Raw genomic sequence first — 19,380 nt, 5'->3', positions numbered from 1 at the left:
AATGTATAAACAAGTATAGGAAGCAGTAAGCCGATATTATGATAACTGTTGTTTTTTTTACCTTTCTGTTATATATTATTATTCCACAAAGTATAGCATGCCAGCTGTAGTCTGTTTGAAATTATATTTTCTTTGCATTTCATGCCAGCCACTACTGATAACCTTAAAAAAATTAAAATCTTCACAGCCTCCTCCGCTCATGACAGGACAGGCGTGTTTAGCGGAAGTGTTTCCGGGTAAGCCCGTGTCCTTGCTGGGTCTGAGTGTTCAAACATGGCTGGCGTTACGAGGATCAGCGCTCTTTGTAACCGGGGTGTAAAACGTGAGTTTCTTTATGAAAACCCGTGAACGTTATCAAACATGACAGTGTTAATGTGTGTGCGTGTCGTATTCACACTGTGTTATGATATGACGTGGTTAAGTCTCACCGTGGCTTTCATGCTGGTGGGTTCACTTCGAGTCCAAGTTCACAGTGACATTACCTCTAAATACAGCGATAACACCCTCTTTGAACATGTATTAAATTAAAGACGTTTTAGAGCATGACACTACACTACTTTGCTTTTTAAACGCATCCATTGAGGGCTACGCTTCTAATAATACTATTGTAGTACCCGAGGGTTGTTTTGAATGTACTGGTCCGAAATACAAACTCACAGTTATTTAACTTGAATGATTATTTATTTTGTCAGTGTGTATAGCAGTGTTAGTGTTTTTCAATGCATTGCAACATACATTAGTGTTGGTGGTATTGATTAATATTAACGTGAAAGCAATGTAGCAGTATTATTATTGTGTCGTATTACCTTGTTCCGTGGTATGAATGCAATTCACGAAGCAGTGTCGTATATATTAACGATTGCACTTTAAGTACGACGTTGCCATCTAGAGGATTTCTCTGATCCTGCAAAAACAGAAGTTCTCTGGCGTGCGGGTAGATCGAGTTTAAATAGTAACAAATGTCTCACCCCAAGTCGTTTATTTACTCGTTGGAGGGCAGTCGTGTTGAACTTGACCCCCAAATTCTGAACGGCTTCAGTTTTAAATGTTTTAATAGTTTTATTAAAAAACAACACGTAGAACATTTTCAATGAGAAGGAAATATTTGAAACAGATAAAAGCTGTGAACAATTATAGCTTTAAAAACAGAGCAATGTATTCCGATTCAAATAGTAAAAATGAATAAACCTCGTTTGCATAGCGTTTGAAAAGGTCGTTTGATTGTTTGGTGTAGTTGTGAGTATTTTCTTTATTTTTGGGAGGAGTAACTTTTGATGAACTTGGGAATGCAAAGAGCCTAAATACATGTAAAAACTGTACTGCTGTCTTGCAGCTCTGTTCCTCAGTAAATCTCTCCTGGCTCGGACCCTGGTGTCCTCTAAAAAGACCAGGGACCCCCCAGTTCTGCTGTCCGCACAGATCCACGCGTCCCCTGCACATTACGGTAGGTGCAGAATTCTTTACAGCCTGTTCCATTGTATAGGTATTCAAGCTGCCCACACGTGCTACAATACAACATTAGCACGTTTCCAGCTCTGATTCTATGTCTGTGGTTTAAGCCAGTGTATGGGGTTTGGGGGTGACAGTATCACTGTGACGTTAACAAATCAGCCTATGAAATAATAAATAATGAGTTTACACGTTTTGAATGTCTGTTCATTATCCTCTGATCTAATTCATATCCCCAGCTGTCTAGCACCATCTATTGCAAACCAATTGTGATTGAACTTGCTGTTGACATTCAGACAAGAGCTTGAGAGTATTTCAGTGTAGGCTTTATAACTTACTCATTTCTGAGTTTTTCATTTCAGGCCATATCTTCTAATTTTTGCACTACTGACCACTAGAAAAACCAGACAAGACTCATAAGGGGTCCGGGCAATACAGTTTAGTGCTTGATTTCACAATAACGCTGCAGGGCAGCTATCGCAGCCTATTCATTGCTAAGACAGCTTTATTTTTTCTCTTCTCAGCTGCTGGCTCGAAGGCGGCATCATTGCACTGGACTGGTGAGCGAGCGCTGAGTGTGGCGTTACTGGGAATGATCCCAGTAGCCTACATGTACCCAGGCCCTGCTATGGACTACTCCCTTGCTGCAGCACTTACTCTCCACAGCCACTGGTAAGAAGCCATGCAACCCTTGATTTACCCAGATAGGACTGTTGGAGGAGCACAGGCTCTCCTATGCACTGGAGTTGTGATGACCCCAGTGAGATTTGAATGCATATCCCGAGTGATCAGGCTGTAATGCGCACTTATGTTTTAGTTATGAATTTATGAAAAGTTTGATATTGTGAAGGGCAAGGGCAAGGCTGTGTCTTCTGCCTCTATGATCTACAGATTGTGTATGTGCTCATCTTGATGATTTTTAAAACGTTTCATTTAGTTAAATACACTAGACTACAATACAATCGATAGTTTTCTGTCACGTGATTCACTGATACACAGTCACCGCACCCCGACACAGAGGCAGCCCAGCAAGTGAAAACACATTCTACTGAGATTCTTTCTGTTTTTGTAAACAGTATATATATAGATAGATAGATATATATATATATATATAGATATATATATAGATATATAGATATAGATATATAATTTTTTTTTATAAACAAAGATTTAAAAAAATTCCAGCTGTTGTATTATTTATTTATTTATTTATTTATTTATTGCAGGTATATTATTTATATCTTCTTGCATTTATTTAGAAAGGTCCAAACCAACAGGAAATGAGATCTGTATTTGACTTGTGGTAATTTCTTACCTCTTGCAGTCGTAAACATCCGGACGGGCTTGGTGGCGTCTTGTTCCAGTATATCAGATAGATAGATTTCTTTAACCTAGTGTAGTACCAGATATCCTTGTTTAAAATACAAATACGTGTTTACAATTCCATGTTTCTTTCAAACTTGACATTGGAGATTTTAATAACAAATGGAATATATATATAGGTACTCAAATCCACGGTTTATTGGGACGATTGTTCCTGGCCTCTGTCAGCCTGGGCCACACCAAAAACAACTAACAGTATTACACTCTCACACAGCAGCTTGTCTGACTCGACTGTCAGCTCTGTCACTGCCTATCCAGACGCCAATCAATCCTGGCTGAGGCAAGCTTTCTGCTTCCCTGCTGCTTACACAGACACACAGACAGACAGACAGACAGACAGACACGCACACAGACACACGCACACACACACACACACACACACACACACGGTCCTTAGACCAGTCGTGTAACCGTGTACATCCCGGGGCGTTACAATATATGATACAGTGTAATAGAAGCTGCTGTTCCACCAGTTTAAAGTGTACACCACTCTTATTTAAATTGTGTATTTTTTATAATAAATGTTGTAAACTGTAAATAAGTAACACAGAACTCAAGGACGTTTATACACACGTGTTTTGATTGTACTACTTTTGTAACATTAACGGACAGTCTTTGTTTTTATGAAGAAAATAAAATACAGGCAAACACAGGAGCTTTGTAAGTACTATATGTCCCAGTTTCAACTTAAATGGGTTTAGATACGGTAATATAAAACCCAATGTTTTGTGAGTCAAATTGCATTCTGGGAAATGGGAGCCATCACTTTTACTGTGTTATAACCTATTCCGCACTATCACGGGTCGCGTTATAACTGGTTACCACTGTAATAATTTTGGGAGCGGCAATTATTTATCTGGCAAATATTAAACTGTATGACCAGTAAAATCTATATCATTCACTTTCATTGACATACCAAACCATGCTACCTGGCCAGAACACAGCACTGATTGGATCTGATCAAAACCAGTGATAATCAAATGTTTGTCTACTGTTGACCTATAACTCATACAGATGTATTTACTTGGCCTCACTCAATTGTCGTCACAATCTTGTAAGACTCAATTGTGATGACAAATATCTATAGCAACTAATGACTAGACTTGGTTTAAAGGATTGCTGTGTGGGAATTCCCCTGCTGGTCTGTGTTTTTTCCTGTTATGCATAAACCTTTCAGCATTAGGTAACGTTTCATGGGAAAGTGGGTAGTTGACATTATTTTCAAACGTGATGTCAGGGTTTTAAAGGAAGCTAAATATTACACATTCTGCAGTCCTGGTGAGTCATCCCCTGTCACACTGTGTTGTGTATAAGAAAATTGTTTTTAAAGGATGCCAGTGAACAACCTGTGCAGCCCACTCCATCCCCTCCCCACTCTCTGTGTGATGAAGTGTCTGCTTCACACCGTCCTAAATCTATCCCCACTTCATTTCCAACTGGGACCCCAACTGGGTTATGTTTGTGCTATTTAAGACTTAAGAGTTCATGTCCCCTTAAATTCTTTTCTGTTGAAATTGAAATAGAACAACCCTCTTTTGCAAATAATACAAATTGTGAAATATTCTTTCTCCAAACCAGCTTGTCCACTTTAACACCCCCACTTTTTAGGAATGTATTTGTGAGTGTGTGTGTGTGTGTGTGTGGCAGTCAGCCAGAACACGACCAAGATAAAATCTGCAATGAACTAGGAGGGCAGAATTTCTGAAAGACGACTCCAATCTGAATGAGGCTTTGTTTTCTTTTGTAGGGGCCTTGGCCAGGTGCTGACGGACTATGTCCACGGAGACGCAGCAATCAAAGCCTCCAACGCAGGGCTCTTCGCTCTCTCTGCTGTCACCTTCGCAGGCCTCTGCTACTTCAACTACCACGATGTGGGCATCTGCAAGGCTGTGGCCATGCTCTGGAGCCTCTGAGTTATCAGCATGGGGGACAATCCACTTCATTGTAAACTTCTTCTTTTTATGATTTAAAAGAGACTGCTAAAACCACCTAGTAAATTGCATCGGGTTGCTTATTTCCAAGGGCTGCCTTGGATGAGTCAATCAGCCGTCTGAGGCAGAAGTCACTAGTGTGATTTCTAATTCTCCTCCTGTATCTTTTCAGATTTGCTCAGGTCAGCTGCTTGGTTATATCCAGAGCCTGGAAATTGCCTAATACAATTGAATTTCAACACTTCATTCTGTAGTCACTGTATAGTCCATAGTAATCATTATACAAATATAGAGCAGTGTTAATTTTGAGGTACAATTGGAGATTCCTGAAGGCACTTGGCTTGAATCCTCAGATTCTTGTAAATGCAATATAGACAGTCTCTGCACTTCCAGTAAGTGTTACCTGTGTGTAAGAGAGATGGATTAAGTGATACTGTATCAATAGTTCATGTATTATAATTGTTTACAGAAAGTGTTCCAGACTTTTTCATTAAAGGATTGAGACTGTTTGTGGCAGGTTTTTGAGTTTTTATTTGCAATTTATTAAGGTTGTTCTTCAGTGTATATAGTGAACCTTTTTATTGCCAGCGTTGTTGCAAATGTCTACAAACAAGCCAGCGCTGGGTTACATGTTTGTGTCTTGGTGTACCACAAAACTGGAGCTGCTCTGTAACTGCAGACTAGCACACAGATGTAATGTTAAGATGTGTAAAGCACTGCACATTGGGTGCTGGACACCAGTACAAAATGAATTCAGAGCCAGGAGACTTTGAAAGAGACTTGCTGAGAGCAAGGCCTGCCTTTCTAGTGTAGTACCAGGTGTTTTAAAATAAAAACACATGTTTGCTAAACCTTTTTCAGAACTGTACATTTGAGACCGATATAGTGAATAGATGTGCAGGGTGAGGAAAATGCATGGAATTATTTTGTGAGCTGCAATCGCATAACAGGTCTGTATAGCGAGATGGAAGCTGATTGTAAAATGCAGAAATATTGTTCATCTTCTGAACATTGCCAAATGCGATTTGAGGCCATGAAACCTCCAGCCGTCCACCCATTTGGGACCAAACCAACATGATGGATAGCTGGAGGGGTATCCCCTGCACCTCTCATAAGTGCAACAGAAAGAGGCAGGCGACAGATAGTTAACCCTTTGTGTTCTGTAGTTTTTTTGGGGCGGGCATTATGTTTTAAATTCTAGTTGTGTAAGGAGTTGCGATAATGAAATATTACATCTGAAAAGCTCTGATTTCTGTAAGATCACAGATTGTGCCTGTGTCTTTGATTGCGTCTGCCTTTTGACTGTTTTGTCACCACAACTAGCACGCATTTTGCAATGCTTGCGTCATGTACATGCTTTGACTGCTGTGAGTCATTACTAAACCACAACACATTTCTTCCCTGAAAAACAAGACCTTCTTCTATGTGTGGTCCAGTGGTTAAAGAAAAGGGCTTGTAACCAGGAGGTCCCCGGTTCAAATCCCATCTCGGCCACTGACTCATTGTGTGACCCTGAGCAAGTCACTTAACCTCCTTGTGCTCCGTCTTTCAGGTGAGATGTTGTTGTAAGTGACTGCAGCTGATGCATAGTTCACACACCCTAGTCTCTGTAAGTCGCCTTGGATAAAGGCGTCTCCTAAATAAACAAATAATAATAATATGAGGCTGTGAATGTTGTGACTGCGGGTGTTTTGTTATGTAAATAAGTAGAGGTCTTGGAGCTGATGGGGGAACCTCAGTTGGATTTAATGTCGAGGGGGTCTTGCATTGCGATCTCGAAGATGAACGATCAGAATAAAAAGGATGCACAGGATAACTGCAATGGCTCATCTGAGGAATATTTCACAGCGATCTACTGAAGAACATTTTGCAGGAACGAGAGGAGGCTGTTCGGCCCATCAGTGCTGGTCTGGTTCCTAGAAGCTGTTTGATCTCAAAAGTTGGTTCTCTAAAAGGTCTCAGCGATTCAGCATCAACATGTCTAGGTATCCCATTCTGTACCCTCACCTCTGTGTCTCCTAGCCTCTGACCTGTCTAGGTCCACTTTATTTCCAACTGTGTCCTCTGGTCCTGGTTTCTGTGGTGTTGAGAAAGAAGCAAACCTACAAAAGCTGAGTATAAAATAAAGGCTGGCAAAAAGCTACTGTGACTATGTAAGACTTTATGGCAAGTCTAGTGCGTTGCCAAAGCTATTTCAAACATTGGAATGCTATCTGTCAGAGCAACGCACAAAAAACAAATACAGATGAAGAGCCAGTATATTGTAAAGAAAAGCAGATGTATTCTAACATCGTGTTTAAGTACTTGCAATAACAACTAAAATGGTTATTTTTTAGTATTTCTAAATGTAGCGATATTGAGTGCTGCTTTTAGTATTCACAATCCACTTACCGATCTAAATCCCCTCTTATTATCCCCATTAGCATAAGCAAAACTACAAGTGAATAGAAGACAACAGAAATACTAAAAGAAACTTCAATGACAAACATTTCCACTGGAAGTCTTTTAGAATGTCTTTGAATGTATGGTGTCTGTTTCAGTGTTTCTAAATGAGCAGTACTGAGTGCTCGTTGGTTATGAGTGTACAGGGGTTTATGGGTGGCACGACTTGACCTGGTTAGCTGTACAATCCACCACAGGAAATGAAAACAGGAAATGCTTTTTTTTTTGATTAATACTAAAATTGGAATGTCCGTGTCGAAGCGTAAGAATGCTGTGAAATACCCATCAGCAAACCGCACATCGCAAGCTGAAAAACTGGGGCTTTCTGTGTCAGACGGAAATTTCCACCTGCCTACCAATACCTCACACAGCTTAGTAACTTTAGAGAACAGTTTTCAGAAACTCAAGACTTTTTCGGGAAGGTCTGGAACTGGTTAATCCATTCTGTGACACTTTCTGAAGTGTGTTTAACCCTAGATCAGTCTAAGTAGTCCTGGGCTCGGAATTTAAACCTGCCTGGCTCTGAGCTTGTCTGGAGAATCCCGAGTGAACAGCTTTCCTTCTGTTCAAATCATGTGACAATGTGACCTTTCAACTCTGTCAGCCCCATCTACTCTCTCTCGTATCTATATATATATATACTGTATGCGGAGTAGGTGAGGATAGTTTACACATTGTTCATTATCCTCTGATTTAATTCATATCCCCAGCTGTCTAACGCCATTTATTGTTCATCTGGTCATGTGATTTGAATGGAATGAGAGAAGCCCTTTCAGTCCTGGCAACTAGGATGCTCCAGACAACCACAAAACAGCTTCAAGCTAAAAAAAACAAAACAAAAAAAAAACAACAAATGGACCGAACCAGTCAGTTATTGCAAATAGCATAACGCTGTAAGAAAAGTGTACAAATGCATTATAGGAAATGGAATAATAAACCATTGCAACACTTGTTGTTGGCAAATGCTTTGTTACTCAATCGAAGAAAGACTGGAACAGCAGAAAGTGTGTGTTAGGAGGATCCTTCTAATGCACAGTCAGGACTTTTTAATATATGTATATTTGATTGTTTTTTAAGTGGAATGTGTATACGGAAAGTCAGTTCATTAGTGAAGTGTATTATACCAACCCATTACTGAAATACATTTGTACATCTTGTATTTGAGTGTTTATGACATAGCCGCTGCCTTCCAGTAATGTAAGGCCAGATCACTGATGAGCTCCTTTAGTCACAGCCTTACTCCTGTTCATAGACATTTACCCCTGGGAGTTCAACATCTATGAGAACGTTCAATAGTGACTAATAGCAGCTTTCACTATGAGCCAGCGCTTACTGTAAGGTAAAAAATAAAGAGTCTGTCTCAATACCGTCATTTGAAAACCTGTGGTGTTTTTTTTTATTTTTTTAAACAATAAACTATAAATAAAACAAATGACACACACACATACAAACGTGAATCTCACTCTGTGACTAAAATTAAGGATAGTAAGTATATTAAATTAATAATAATAATATTAATTTAATTAACATAACAAAAAGGTTCAATCACACTAAGGACACATATCCTCTTGTCTTTCTGATTACTAAAATCTCAAAACCTTCACAGCCCTGGGGGTGAGAATTGGCCTGACAGGGTGAGGATTAGCCTAGGACAGAACTCACCCGGGGTGAAAATCAGCCTTTAACACCAGCTCCTATAATTTTGCACAATATAATACGAACCACGCACGCAGTTTTTGTTATTTTGTGCCGTACCTTTAAGACACAGTGAACTGCTTGTTCAATTACTTCTCTTGTCAGTGTTATCTGTGTAAGAAAGGCACACAAACTTATTAGTTATTACCCAGGGTAAGATGCAATGAGAGTATCTTTGCATGCAGTCCACAAAGAATATTTTAATCTACCCACCAAGTCTAAATATCTGCCTATTTGAAACCAGAACTGGAGACACATTAAAAGCACACACACACGAAATATAGAGGAGTACATTTTAATCAATCTCAGAATGATGATAATATAATAATAATAATAAAGACAACTGCATTAAAAAAAAAAAAAAAACTGTATAATGAAGTATATAAAAAACACAGCATAACTGTTACTGAAGTACCTTTTAAACGAAGCTTAATGTGATGGAATGTTAACTATACCTCTACTGTACACTGAAAACATTTTAATCATGAATCACATAACTATTATCCAGTAAACATGAATCTATATTTATATTAAAAATATATACATCAAATAATCAGAGCCCTTTCCCCTTTGGTCACAAATTAGTATTATTATTATTTATTTCTTAGCAGACGCCCTTATCCAGGGCGACTTACAATTGTTACAAGATACTTTTACATACAATTCCCCATTTATACAGTTGGTTTTTTTACTGGAGCAATCTAGGTAAAGTACCTTGCTCAAGGGTACAACAGCAGTGTCCCCCACTGGGGATTGAACCCACGACCCTCCGGTCAAGAGTCCAGAGCCCTAACCACTACTCCACACTGCTGCCCTATGTTTTGAGATTTGTTTTGAGATTTTTAGAACTGGCTACGAGGTTGCTAAACACAAAAAGATACGCATTATAAAGTGTAGCATTAACAGCAAACAGTTTGTTGCATAGTTTCAGAATAGCTTTTTAAACTGATACCATTTTAAAAAAAAATACATGAAATAAAGCTTCCCAAGTACAGATCCTCTCCACAATCACATTTAAACAACTGAGAAGGATTCTAGAAAGACACACAAGCTTCATACACGACAAGCGACGTTTGCAAAGAAACTGTAAAAAACAACCCATCTGTTCACCCTGGGTGAGAATGCTGGTTCACTGGAGACAGCAATCACAGATAAGAGTGCATGTATTTGATAAGTGCCACGTTTCTGTCAGTCTGACACTGTAACAGTAAAGCACCTGTTGAACTATATGCCATGATTGAAATATGTCAGTCTATTGAGTCGAGCAGATGTCTTTTTAAATGATTTTTTTTTTTTTACCTCCCTTAGTATTTTATGCTATATTTCAATCCGAGTGTTTCTAGGTACAATTCCCCCGATATTGAGTTTTTTTTTTTTTTTTTTTTTTCAATGTTTCTCTGAAACTGACTTTCCCTGGCTTTGAGTTTGCCTGGAGAATCCTAAAGTGCCGGGACTGAACAGCGTCCCTGAAATTGTCCCCACCCCTTTAATGCCTTCTGTCCATTCGTTAACCAACCACCTGCATCCCCTATTGACGGACATGCTTTAAAGCCAATGAGGTGGCTGTGAAGACACTGCTGAGGTAAGAAGAGCTACAGGAAGTGCAACAGTGACCCATTTCCCAAAGGAAAGGCAAACAAACTAAGAAATTTCTTTCAAAACTGCACACTCCTAACTAGAACTCCACTCCAATTATGTTGTAGTCCCTTTAAAGATTAAAAAATAAATAATAATAATTTAGTTTGATTTTCATTGAACTGTGCTGGACAAACACACTTTGAAAAAGGATGACGTTTTTTAATTCTGTTTCGACTCAAGTTCAAAATGAACGTTTTCGTCCACGTGACCATCCACCTCATCCTCCATGTACTTCAAAACCAGCTTGTATTGAGAATCTTCCTGCTCAAAGGCCAGGTACCAGCCCGACCACAGGGCAGACTGAAACGTGTATCTGTCATGAATATCTTCCACTCCCTTCATATAGAACACCATATCATGACGGTTATTCTCTATGTATCCTGGGGCTTCTCCTTCCTGAAATGAAATAAAAGACATCTTCACATGAACTTTCAATATTATCATCTGTATAACTTATCTTAAGCTAGCCCAGTGATAAACAAACTTTTTTTTTTTTTTTTTTACAAATGTGAAGTCAAATACAGTAGACCCTGTCCTATCCTCTCCTGTAAGATGAGACACCTCTATTAACCGATGGGGCTCTGGCGTGTGTCATTCACACACGCATGCCGCACAGTCATGCCTTTACCAGGGGAGCTCCTCGGGGGACATTCTTATAGTTTATTGCTTAACATCTTGGCTTTTTTAAAATGTTTTCCTCTAATTGAAGCAATATAAATGCTTGTTACAAGTTACCTTATGAAGCAAGTGTCTATTTGCCAGTTTGGTGTTTGGATGAAATGAAATGCAAACTCACCACCAGCAAAACTTTTCTTTTGTTTTCTTTTTCTTCACATTTCAAGCTTTTGAGTTTTGCTCCACTTTTAATTTGAATTGCCACAGGGAAGCTGCCCCCTTCCGTGTTTTTGTACAGCTTAATCATGAACAGGACATTATCTGCAAAGCAATTGAAAACAGGCATCAGTAACACACCTCTCTCCCCACAGCTGCCAACTCAAAACGCTCAGTGTGATGAGAAAGTCGATGAGTAGGACATACCCTCACTGTGTACAGAATACTATAGAAGAAGAATCATTTAACCACAATGTGATTCTCTAGCTGCATGTGTGTGTGACATATAGACGGATAAACGGACAGACAGACAGCTGCCTATATTGCTGAATCTAATAACGAGCTATACAATGTTAATATAATGTTTTCTCTTAACTGCTATGCAATAGGAGTCTTAGTAACTATGTGGTGCATGTTCCTGTTCTGAATAGAAAGTGGAGTGTTCTAATCATGGCAGATAAAGGGAATATTGGCGTTTCTCATCACCACAATCCAGCTGTCTTCTGGTCTGGTCTTCAAAATTCAGGATCAAGTCTTTACTGGCCACCAGGTACTGTCCTTTATTATTCCGGATCATTCTGGACAGCCCCCGACGACACTGCTCCAAAGCATCGGGTTCGTAATCTATCCCAACAAACGAGTTTAAAGAACAAATCCCAACAGAAAATATTCACAAGCGTTCTAATGGAGAATATTCAAATGTTTGCAAGTTTACCTTCGCATTTCCCCTCGTCTTCAATTTCAGCAACAAGAGAGAAAGAGAAAGAGGGTTATTAAAATATTTAAACATTTTAAAAGCAGATTTCACAGTACTGTTGAGGCACGTGCTGTCAAAGACAACTCAGTACGTCAGCACATTGAATTCATTAAATACCAAATTCATTTGTCTTTGAAAAAAATCACCACACCAGCGGTTTTTATGTAACTTGATACAGTCTAAATCAATATGTCTTCACAGAAGTGTAAACCCTTCTCGTTTTGGCTACAAACTGCTGCATCCTTGAGGTGGAGACTGGAGCTCAGAAGCGCTTTTATTACAAATAGAAACAAAATAAACAGAACAAACAAAACATGCAACGTAAAACTAGAACCCAAGCCACTGCTGTCTCTGTGCAGAACAGGGAGCACAGCCTCCTTCTGCCAGCCCATCCTCTAAACTCACAGCAGCCGTGGTGTTGGGCGCGGTCTCCCGGCACAGCGGGCGAATCACTTCTGGCCACATTCCACGCATGTTTTAGCAGGGAGGGGATTCTAAACCCAGCCCTTTTAAACACATACATTTTTTCAAACACAATGTGGAACGAGAGCCCCTGCCCTACAGGAAGCAGGTATCGTTTCTATTTTGTTTCTTCCTTGTTTGACACTCCTTTTTAACTACCCTGGTTTCAGAAACATGCCTCCTTTGTATCTCTGAGCGTGCTTCTAGAAGGAAACAAGATCTCAGTGACGTGAAAGACATGAAGACGAGATGTACAATGGTCTGTTTCTTTTATGAGTGTATTGAATTCATTTTGCTTTGGGAATGACTTACCTTGGAAGTACAGCTCCTCTCCATCCAAGAAATCAATAACTTCTATACAGTGTTCCTCTGGCAGACCAAACGGATCCATTCCTACAAACAAATGTACATACACACACACATATTTATATATATATACTTGATGTTGCGAGTTTGTGTGGTGATTTCATAGAGATGTTAAGAGAGTATCATTAAGGGAACTCTTTGGGGTTTTTTAAGATTAGTTAAAACATATCTGCTTGTAATTTTAAATAAAATATGTGAAATGCATGGTGCTTTACTCTTTAAAAGAGATCTAAGTGTCCCCTATTAAAAAGTATCACAGATAGGCACTAACACTCCATAACTCTAACTTTAGAAACACTATATCTTGATAAAATCGATGACGTACGTTTTGACTAGGAGTCCTTTTTAATCTCTTTAAGGTTTACTTTTGAAATACAAAAGTACAGGGATTTACTGAAGACTTCCGGGCAGGCTGCACCACCACTGTCAAGGACAGGAAATAGCACTGAGATCTAGTTTCACTTCCACAAACTTTCCACCAGATATAGAATTCCTGCAGACTTGTGTCAATGCGAAATGGAACTCTGTTTGTTAAAGACATCTTTGGAATCCATGCAGGGTTAACAAGTATTAAAATACTGTTTAAACAGGTGTGGAAATAAGACTCCTATTGCACAGCAGTGTCACCCATCCCAGGTTTTACTACGAGCTTGATTAGCCCCAGTGTGCAGAAGTAAACCCCCAAATTCATATAAGAAATTGATGATGTTCTGTATATGCCTCTAAGACGTGTAATGTTAACGATGTAATATGTGTGCATTGTCTATTAATTAAATATCTACATCTGTAACACGGGAAAAAAATCATTCGAAATAAAAAATAAGACAGGGAAGCGGTATTTATCTGTTGAAATTCAAAGCGTCTCCGGTTTAAGTGTGTGTGTTTTGTTAAGTGAACAGCTTGTACGAGGTTTTAACTCCGAGGTGCTAACTATACAGTCAAGCACCCGCCTCTGTCAATAGCAACACGGTGTACGGTCATCGAGAAGCTACCAGCCTGCTACAGAGTTACACAACACATGTGAGGTGTTTGATTAATGAATCGTAAAAACATGAAAACCAATAGGCAACACGAATCTGCATAGGAAACCCCACGACCAAACGTTTATGATCATCAATGAAGATAACAAAAATATAAACAAAACACCGACGACCGGTAAAAATACAGTTTACAGACTTTACTGTACCATCATATATGTATTGGTTTTGAATACTGCTTTAATAGTAAAACATGTTACAATAGCAAAGAACAACTTGCAACCACAGCTCCAGACAGACAGCATTTCATTTTTTTAATCTAGCTTGAGTATCGTTTCCAAAGCTATTTACCGCGCACCACTTCTGTATAAATTAAATACACGACTTCCCTTTTTACCGCCGGTATAATTAAATCCGCATAATGCGGTAGCTGTGTAGTAATAGCTGTTATAAAATGAGTAGGTTAAGGGTCGGGTTTTTAATAATGAATTTAGTCGTGTTGTTATTTACCTCGCAATGCTCTTAACTTTCTCGCGGTTTACCTGGGCAACACGCTTCAGTGAGGGAGACCCCGATAGCGCTGGATTGGAATACAGGTGCTATTCGAGCTAGTGCAAGATAGATTTTTACTTCGCTTAAAAAATTGAACAAAAGCTGCTATACTTAGCCCCTACAAATACAATTACAAAGCGTATTCTGAGAAATGAGGAAACGCGCTGCGGAACTTCTTTATTTAATCTGTTAAAGCAATTTTTTTAAATAAATAAATAAATAAATAATAAAACTCCGATGAAATCATTACATCTAACTTGCGTCGTTATTTTAACACTGAAATTACAATCACGCGTTAGATAAATAACTGTACAGAGACGTTGTAAGTGTGACAGTCTATATACAAATAGGTACATTCCAAAATATCATTCTCGTTAAATCAATACCACGTTCAACAAAGCGCGCTCGATTAACCTGCATGCCACAGATGTGCAGCATCCTTACCTTTCTTGCAGATGCACACCTGTTTGAATGAACGACAGTTCCACGCACGGGATTTAAACACTCATAACATTTTGACGTACATAGTGACACGGACTGCTAGTTCCGCTCTCTGCTCCTCCTGCTATTTAAAGCAACAGTACGCATTTAGACGTATCTTTGCATTAATTACAGCTGCAATATTAAACATGCAAAGGTTGGTTCATACTTCAGACAGGTAGGAATGACGTCATCCACAGCTTTTATAGCTGTCTGACGTACCGCGTTCATCAGCGACAGAAGTATGAAGCAGCCCTATAGCCTCCAACGCTGGAGAAATACACTCCCCCAGTTGAGGCAGGACAGAACTTTTACGATATATATTGGTTTTCTGTATACGTTGTAGAAATGTATGTGCAAAAAAAACCCAAACTTTAATACCCATCTACCTGTAGGCTACATGAAACATTGTTATATTTCTATTTTTGAGGAAAATAGTCATAACTTTGTATAAAAGCGCTAATTAATTAAATATTAGATGAACCCGTGCATGATGTGTTAATTACTGGTTGTTGTAATTACAGTTATCACAACTTCCATAGTGCAAGCCACAGGGGGGAGGTATTGTTTCATAAATGAATGAAACCTGAAATTACAGGCCCTTTTTCCATCCAACATTTTAACACAATTAAATTTATGCGCACAAGCAATGAAAAATAACGTCAGAGAAAACAAACCCACCGGCGTGGGTGGAGCAGAGAAGAAACGAGAGTTATTTCTAAAATGGTTAGATGAGTATGATGCTGCCTCTGCACTTGACGGGAAACGACAGCGTAAAGCTGAAAATATTCCAACTTTCTTTCTTTTTTTTTTTTTAACATTTGCATTACAGATATTGTGCATCTTCCAGAGACCCCTACACATACCTGACCATTTTGTAAGGTATATTTACAAAACTGGGTTTTAATACATTTTTTCCACACAAATACTTTTTTTTATTACCTGTTAAAATTATAGACCTAATCAGATGCACAAAGGGCAAGGTATTAAAATAGGGGAGATTTTAAATGACTAGATAGTGCGATTTTTTTAAAAATAATGAATCGGGAATGCTTCTATCCATTAATTTGCAGTTAATGTCACAGTATTTACCAAACAAACACAAATCTGTTGAATTGTCCGATACCAAAAATAATCCATTTGATTTGATGTATTTTATAATGCCTCCTTACCACCAAACTGTTTCAGGTTTATACTGTAAAAAAAAAAAAAAAATAACCGTTACTTTTAATTTAAATGTAGGACAGAGCGAGACACCTGTCCGCGTGATGGCGCGAGGTCCAGGCCAGCGCTGAAGAAAGAACAGACATTGTCGAGGAACGCAGGTTTTTATAAACGGTGGCGTTTATAATAATATGTTAAATAATTATATGTTAAATAAATAACGGATTATTTATAGTGATTAATGGGTATTTCATTTTCTAAAATTACGTTGATCTTTCTTATTGAAATTATTGTTTATTCTAAAGGTTCAACCTGGGTGAAAACCCCTAAAACTGCCCGGATGGGGCACAAAAAGAATGCGAAACGTCGAAAACCCATATTTTAACTCAATCTCTAGTCTACATATTAAAAACAACTATTTATGATTATTATTATTATTATTATTATTATTATTATTATTATTATTATTATTATTATTATTATTATTATTATTATTATTATTATATCACGAACCTGTAAGCGAGCGTAAACCACAATGCAAGAGAGTCTCGTTGCATCCGTGGTTTAAGAGCTTTTAAACTCACTTCACGACAGTGGACTTGGAACATAACGACACAAGAAAGTTTACAGACGAGAGGATGCCATTCAGCCCATCTTGCTCGTTTGGTTGTTAGTAGCTTATTGATCCCAGAATCTCATCAAGCAGCTTCTTGAAGCATCCCAGGGTGTCAGCTTCAACAACATTATTGGGGAGTTGGTTCCAGACTCCAATAATTCTCTGTGTGAAAAAAGTGCCTCCTATTTTCTATTCTGAATGCCCCTATATCTAATCTCCATTTGTGACCCCTGGTCCTTGTTTCTATTTTCAGGCCGAAAAAGTCCCCTGGGTCGACATTGTCAATACCTTTTAGAATTTTGAATGCTTGAGTCAGATTGCCACTTACTCTTTTTTGTTTAAGACTAGATTCAATTCTTTCAGCCTGTCTGCATTTGACATGCCTTTTAGACCTGGAATAATTCGGGTCGCTCTTCTTTGCACTCTTTCTAGAGCAGCAATATCCTTTTTGTAGCTAGATGACCAGAACTAAACACAGTATTCTAGATGAGGTCTTACTATTGCATATATGCCAACAAGAAGCATTTTTTGAAATACAGACAGAAGGTATAGTGCCAATGGTGTTTATGTTTTGTGAATATCTTGTATGCAGGTTGGTACACATTTTAAAATGGCAGCCATGGCTGGGAAGGGAACGGAGAAAGATGGACCCAAGACAAAAAAATCATATGAGGCAAGTGTTGAAAAAGATCCAATACTTTATACAGCACATTTGTTTGCTTTTATCAACGCCTTTAAGGATTTTTGTTTTTGTTTTTTTTCTGTTTCTATTCAACAGGTTGAACATCCAGAAGTTGAATGTGAAAGTTCAATTGCCAAAGGGGATGTCGTCTCCTCTGATAACATGACAGTGTTACATTTTTCAAACGCTTTTGAGGCTGTACTGGAAGGTGACTAATAATAATTATAATAATAAAATGATAATAATAAACATTTAGGATGTTTTACCAAGATTCCAATAAATGCCTGATTTTTTAAAGATAACCAAACAAGTTATCTTTAAAAAATCAGGCAAGTGTTTTATTCTGACAAAACACTTGCCTGAAAGCGTTATCATAACCATTATACTATACTTTTGCAATGTTTGCGCCATAAACTTTGATTTAACTCAGGGGCGTCAGTTTTTTTTTTTTTTTAAATCACAATTTTATATTTGCTAGCAGAACTTTTTGTTTGGCGAATACAAAAACCTAAATTGAAATGAATTAAGCAATATTTGCATTGGGGTATTGTTTGGATACTAAAACACTGTGTTTCCATTAACAGATGTGAATAAAGAAATTAACATGCTGTTGTCAAAGTATGCACGATTTTTATGGTAGGTGGATTTTTATTTTAGACCTTACAACTTGTAAGTATTTAGCATCACCTTGAATTTTCTTAGATTTTGCTGGCAAAACAGTACTGTGCACCAGAGAGTTCAAGAGCTGCTCTTCGGTTCTAGTTGTCTGACTGCATAATGTACACTAAAATCAGCTTCATTTTAGTAAGCACCAGCGCTCTGGTGCACAGCAGTTTTTTGACAGCAAAGTAAAAACAAAATCTAAGACTACTGAATTTGAAGCTACTTACTTTAAATACATTTGTGATATAAGTGGTTTGTAATTGGTAGTGAGAGGGCAGCAGCGGATGCTTCGCTGGTGCATGAGCTGGATGAAATCCTGACAGAGGCCAGAGCTTTGGAAACCCATCTGACACAGAAAAAAGAAAGCCTGAGACACAGCCTTGCTCTCATTTCAAACACACTGCAGAATCAGGTGACACTTTCCTAAAGAGAAAACAGGGTAAAGTAGAAACAGGGTAAATAGGAAGGTAGTGCCACCATGATCAGCCAGGACAGCACTGCTTCACCACAATGAGCTCCAGCCTCTCTGAGCTGGGTGTGGAAATCTGCGTACCAGCCTGTTCCCTTTTCTTTGTACAGTATCATATATTTTTGGGCTGTTTGTTGTTATTTGTTTATTGTCAGTACACTAATAAAAATTCCTATAAAAAAGAAAAATCTGTCCTCCAGAATGGTCGAAGCAACCATCACTTTAAATGCTACCAGTATCGTAATTGATGCTATCTTGGTTGTGGAAGCACTGGGTAGTAAATAATTTGTTTTTCAAAATCTGTCAGGATCTGCTTCAACAATGTACTTTTAAAGAATCACTTTGTTCTGATTACTGCAACATATTAATGAAGAAAACAAACAGTGTGTTTAGAGTCTGTATGCCCAAGTATTTGACCTTGTAAACATAACAAAATGCACACGAACATGAAACACTATTCTTAAAAGAAAGAAAACAAGTTATATTTTGATTATATCAGCACATCATACAGACAAAATCATCACCATGTTCCATGTCAGTGCAGCCATTACTTTGTAACAGACAACTGAGAGTACAAAATCAAAAGTAAATAAAAAAAAAATACAACTTATTTTGGCTGTTCTACTGTGCAATGAATATGCATAAAATAATAAATAAAACAGGATTTTATCCACAAAGAGATCATTTGTCAACACACTCAAATAAACATTGTGGTGAAGACAAAGGGAATCTTTATAAGCTAGATATAGCACTATCGCAATACTATTTTTGACCTAACATTTTAGGAGGTTTACCGGTATCTTTGGAATAATAACCTTCATTA

The 19,380-nt window shown here is 38.2% G+C and overlaps 2 protein-coding genes across 2 annotated transcripts; one reads left to right on the top strand and one right to left on the bottom strand.

Moving 5' to 3' along the window:
- The first annotated feature begins 239 nt into the window (after positions 1-239).
- On the top strand, positions 240-5,272 carry LOC117966659 (succinate dehydrogenase [ubiquinone] cytochrome b small subunit B, mitochondrial-like). The gene is made up of 4 exons (XM_034913128.2): positions 240-322; positions 1,334-1,444; positions 1,974-2,121; positions 4,580-5,272. Exons 1-4 carry the CDS (start codon positions 274-276, stop codon positions 4,743-4,745), a joined length of 474 nt encoding a protein of 157 aa, XP_034769019.2. The 5' UTR covers positions 240-273; the 3' UTR covers positions 4,746-5,272.
- A 3,909-nt stretch (positions 5,273-9,181) lies between these two features.
- Positions 9,182-15,057, bottom strand: LOC117397091 (interleukin-18-like). The gene is made up of 6 exons (XM_059010209.1): positions 14,928-15,057; positions 12,901-12,981; positions 12,085-12,102; positions 11,856-11,993; positions 11,335-11,474; positions 9,182-10,934 (listed from the first exon to the last, which is right to left on the bottom strand). Exons 2-6 carry the CDS (start codon positions 12,977-12,979, stop codon positions 10,698-10,700), a joined length of 612 nt encoding a protein of 203 aa, XP_058866192.1. The 5' UTR covers positions 12,980-12,981; positions 14,928-15,057; the 3' UTR covers positions 9,182-10,697.
- Between the last annotated feature and the right edge of the window lie 4,323 nt (positions 15,058-19,380).

Source organism: Acipenser ruthenus, chromosome 40 (genome assembly GCF_902713425.1).
Source record: "Acipenser ruthenus chromosome 40, fAciRut3.2 maternal haplotype, whole genome shotgun sequence".
Lineage (NCBI taxonomy): Eukaryota > Metazoa > Chordata > Actinopteri > Acipenseriformes > Acipenseridae > Acipenser > Acipenser ruthenus.
The sequence above is the reverse complement of the archived record's forward strand: the minus strand, read 5'-3'. Positions and strand labels throughout refer to the sequence as shown.